Source organism: Momordica charantia, assembly GCF_013281855.1.
Source record: "Momordica charantia cultivar OHB3-1 chromosome 10 unlocalized genomic scaffold, Mcharantia_2.0 BLBB01000010.1, whole genome shotgun sequence".
Classification (NCBI taxonomy): domain Eukaryota; kingdom Viridiplantae; phylum Streptophyta; class Magnoliopsida; order Cucurbitales; family Cucurbitaceae; genus Momordica; species Momordica charantia.
Window position 1 is genome coordinate 15,204,575 of NW_028275158.1, and position 4,285 is coordinate 15,208,859.

Below are 4,285 nucleotides of genomic sequence, written 5' to 3' on the forward strand. Positions count from 1 at the left end.
TGACCTAACAGAAGCTTTTAACATCCTACGAAAATATCATATGAAGCTGAACCCCAACAAATACACTTTTGAGGTATCTTCCGGCAGATTTTTAGGATATCTGGTTCATCAGAATAGGATCGAAGCCAATCTAGCCAAAATTCGAGCAGTAATGGAGATGACATCACCAAAAAATTTACGCCAATTTCAAAACCTTAACGGAAAAATCGCGGCGTTAAATCGATTCATATATCGAGCCACTGATTAGTGTTTGCCATTTTTACAGATTCTTAAGAGAGGCGGTCAATTTGAATGGACCGACCAATGTGAGAAGGCATTTGTACAACTTAAAGAGTACCTCAACCATGTGCCCTTGCTGGCAAAACATTCCTTGGGAGATGAGTTATTTTCATACCTCGCCTTCTCAAAAACAGCAATAAGTTTTGCCTTGGTCAAGGAAGAAAATGAATGCCAGGTACCTGTGTATTATACTAGCAAGGCATTAGTCGATGCCGAGACCCGCTACACGCTAGTTGAAAAAATGGCATTAGCGTTAATAGTGGCGGCTGGGCGACTGAGACCCTATTTTTATGCCCACACCATCCACTTACAGACCTCCCACTAAAACAGGTCTTTCAGAAGCCCGAAACTTCGAGACGATTAATGAAATAGGTTGTGGAACTAGGGGAATATGACATACAATATAAGCCTCGAACAACTGTTAAAGGGCAGACAATCACCGACTTTATCGCGGACATAAATCCTGGATTAGCACCACGAAGTGAAGATATCCATCTTGGCACCCATAACAGCCACGCAAGAGTTGTACTCCTATCACCTGCAAAGAAATGCATGGAAGCTGCATTAAGCTTTAGATTTAAAACTTCCAACAATAAAGCTGAGTACGAAGCCTTAATTGTCGGACTCCAAGCAACACGAGGACAAGGTGTTAAACATTTGCTTGTCCATAGTAATTCCATGGTCGTTAACCAGGTTAGTGGAGAATATCAAGTACAAGGGGAAAGACTAAATGCCTACAAAAAGCAAGTGTAGCAATTGTTTGCCGAATTCCCAAAATGGGAGATTCGGCAGATTCCTCGATCATAAAATAGAAAAGCGGATGCTTTATCTCAATTGGCAACTACTTATCAGACCAACGTTGGTCAGACTATCCCTGTGACATTCATACTGCAATCTAGTACAGAAAAGGCCCTCGACGTCCACACCATGAATGTCCCGGGCTATGACTCATGGATGTGTTCGATCATTAAGTATCTTAATACAGGTGAGTTACCTACCAACATGATCGAGGCCCATCGATTACGGCGATAAGCAACCCAATACACCATGATCCATGATATATTGTACAAACGAGGATATTCACAACCACTGCTAAAGTGTCTGGATCAAGAGGAAGCTGAATATGTGATGCAGGAAATTCACGAAGGAATCTGCGGTAATCATTCATGGGTGCTGTAACGCCCCAAAACGTTTCACGCCATTCTAGGTAACGTTACTTAAACCCCCTGTCAATTATTATTCTCTAAACCCGAGATCAACGACTCCCTGTGTAATATTTATATAACATAAAGCCTCATCTCTGTTCAATACTTCAAAATTAAAACAAAAATAAAACATCAAATCTATAAATTTTGATCCAAGCGTCCTTCGTGGACAACATCACAAGGCAAATCCATTATTTCAATTAAAAGAGTTGAATGAATGGAAGAGATAAGTGAAACACCTATCCCAAGTCAAAGTAAACGATAGGTGGAAAACTCCCCAACAGTCAAATAGGACTAGTATTTTAATTCTAATCAATAATGCATAATCCATCTAAACCTAGGCTAACGAAAACAACTACGCAGCCTATGGTCCTCTCCTGTCATGCCTCCTCCACGTCATCGCCATGGTCGCCAACGAACTCTCCGCCTGAAAACAACAATTGTAGAGGGGGGGTGAGTATATAAAATATACTTCGTAAGTAGCCCTCACCAATCACACACGAACATCATGCTCAAAAACCATAAAGAGAACATACATCGTCATGCTCTATCATTACAGTATACGAACAACCATAGACATACTCTATAATTACATTATACATTCAACCATAAACATGCTCTATAAGACCCGACGCTAACCACAATCATATACAAATTAACTACAGTCCACGTGGCACCCTAGCACTTCAAGCAACTCTATGTTCATTTCAGCTATTCAAGCTTTCCAAGGTCATTCTGTTGGTAGTGTCGACCCCTGACCATTTATACCCAGAGCCCCGACACTAGTGCATCGACCCTCGACCATTTATACCCGAGGCCTCGATGTCTTAACAAACTATTGGCCCTTGACCATTTTTACCCAAGGCCCCAATAGTATTCCCTCCAACAGACTCCTCGCATCGACCCTCGACCATTTATACCCGAGGCCTCGATGTCTTTACAATCTATTGGCCCTTGACCATTTTACCCAAGGCCCCAATAGTTCTCCTTTCGAAAGACTCCTCGCATCAACCCTCGACCATTTATACCCGACGCCTCAATACCCAATTAGTGACGTATCAGCCCCCGACCATTTATACCCGAGGCCCCGACACTCACCCATTCACTTCATAACTTTCAAAACTCCACATATCATTTCTAGCCTCCAACCAAGATTCTAGTACCAATTCCCTAATAAAACCAACCACCACAACGTCCATCCACAACACAACCACTAGTATGATTTCAATACATCACGGATCTCAAAAACATAAAGTTTGACAACAACCAACTTGCTCACAACATAGAGCACACAAAAGCTTCAACAAACAACCCTATGACATGCTTCACATAACATGTTTTTCACAACATAACAAATCCTAATCACTTCCAACCATACAATATCAGTAAATTCCTAAAGTTGCAGACAACAAACATGGATACCAGTCATACACATATCCAATATATAAAATAATAGCAAGTTACAATAACAACATCGACCTCACAAACCTGTCCAACAATTAAAATAATAAGAGAAACATGTTTATAATGTAAAATCAGCAAGAACGATTCATATTAGCACACAACAACGCACACACCCGCCCCCGTGCTACTTACAAACAAAGTCCCAAAGCGCTACTAAGCTCGTCGAAGGGTTCCTATTATCCAAAAGCAAACCAAACTTGATTAGAGTTCATGGTAGAAACACTTAGTTTGCATCGAAACTAAGTTTAGGTGATCCGTTATCTATTATCTCACCATGAAACCTCTTGGGTTAGGAGTGGGTCGGTGCCGATACTGCAAATCTGAGTTCGAAGAGCTTCGGGCTTGCAAACTCTGACGCCCACGGGGATGGGTATCACGGATTTAGCTGCGATCGATTGTGGGTCAGCGCTGAAAGTAGCCGTAGAAGACGCGCCGCTGCAGATGTGGTCGTGGAGAAAGGAGCAATGTCGTGGTTCGCCGGAGATGCTGAGTTCGAGACACAGAGCCGCCGAGTTCGGTGGGAAGGCGCCGTCGTTCGTGTCGTGCTCGAGGATTGCTGCCGCCGTCGGTTCAAGGACGTCGCGGAGGTCGACCCACCGTTCGCCGCTGCTGGTTCGTGAGTTCGTCAGATTTGATGCAGATCTGGGCATTGGGCATATCGGCAACAGCATGGACGTCGCCGGATGAAGGTTGCCCTTCGCTGAAGGGAGGTCGCGTCGCGCTGGGTCTGTTGAGAAGAAGCGCCACCGGGGAGCTGGGTCATTCGAAGGGGACCGTCGCAGGCCAAAACGTTGCAATCCATAGGTCGCACCGATGTTGCTCGTGTTGCACCGACGTCGATCTGAGAACGTCGTTGCTCGCAGAGGCTACCGATGTGCCGCAGTCGCCGGAAAACAAAGGGGCGGGGTGCGGCGACTGGGGGTTGAAGAAGAAGAAGCAGATAGGGGGGCTGGCGGTTGGACAAGTGAGGAAGAAGAAGATGAAATGATTTAGGGTTTTTTTTTCCTTCTATTTTACACTTTTTGTTTTGTTTTCTTTTATTCCCTTTTTTTTTCCTCTGTTTTCTTATTTTCTTTATTTGCTAACATTGTTTTAAAAACCATAACCTAAATTCTCCAATTTTAAATGAGGCCCAACTAAAAACACACAACCCCATTACAAGAAGCCCAAAACTACATTTTATTACTTAAAGTAAATCCCACAATAATCCCAAAATAAAATGATTAACTTTAACTTTAGAATACAAGAATAAAGTCCAAAAAAGGAAAATTAGAACTCCAAAATTATAAAATCCAAGAATCCAAAGGCACTAACGATATCTTAAAAATAAACATACT

At 42.8% G+C, this 4,285-nt stretch overlaps 1 protein-coding gene across 1 annotated transcript; it reads right to left on the reverse strand.

Annotated features, from left to right (window-relative positions):
- Positions 1 to 1,597: 1,597 nt before the first annotated feature.
- Positions 1,598 to 3,968, reverse strand: LOC148208645 (uncharacterized). The gene is made up of 3 exons (XM_088116869.1): positions 3,222 to 3,968; positions 3,081 to 3,121; positions 1,598 to 1,911 (listed from the first exon to the last, which is right to left on the reverse strand). The coding sequence occupies exons 1-3, from the start codon at positions 3,617 to 3,619 to the stop codon at positions 1,865 to 1,867; spliced, it is 486 nt and encodes a 161-aa protein (XP_087972995.1). The 5' UTR covers positions 3,620 to 3,968; the 3' UTR covers positions 1,598 to 1,864.
- Positions 3,969 to 4,285: the final 317 nt, after the last annotated feature.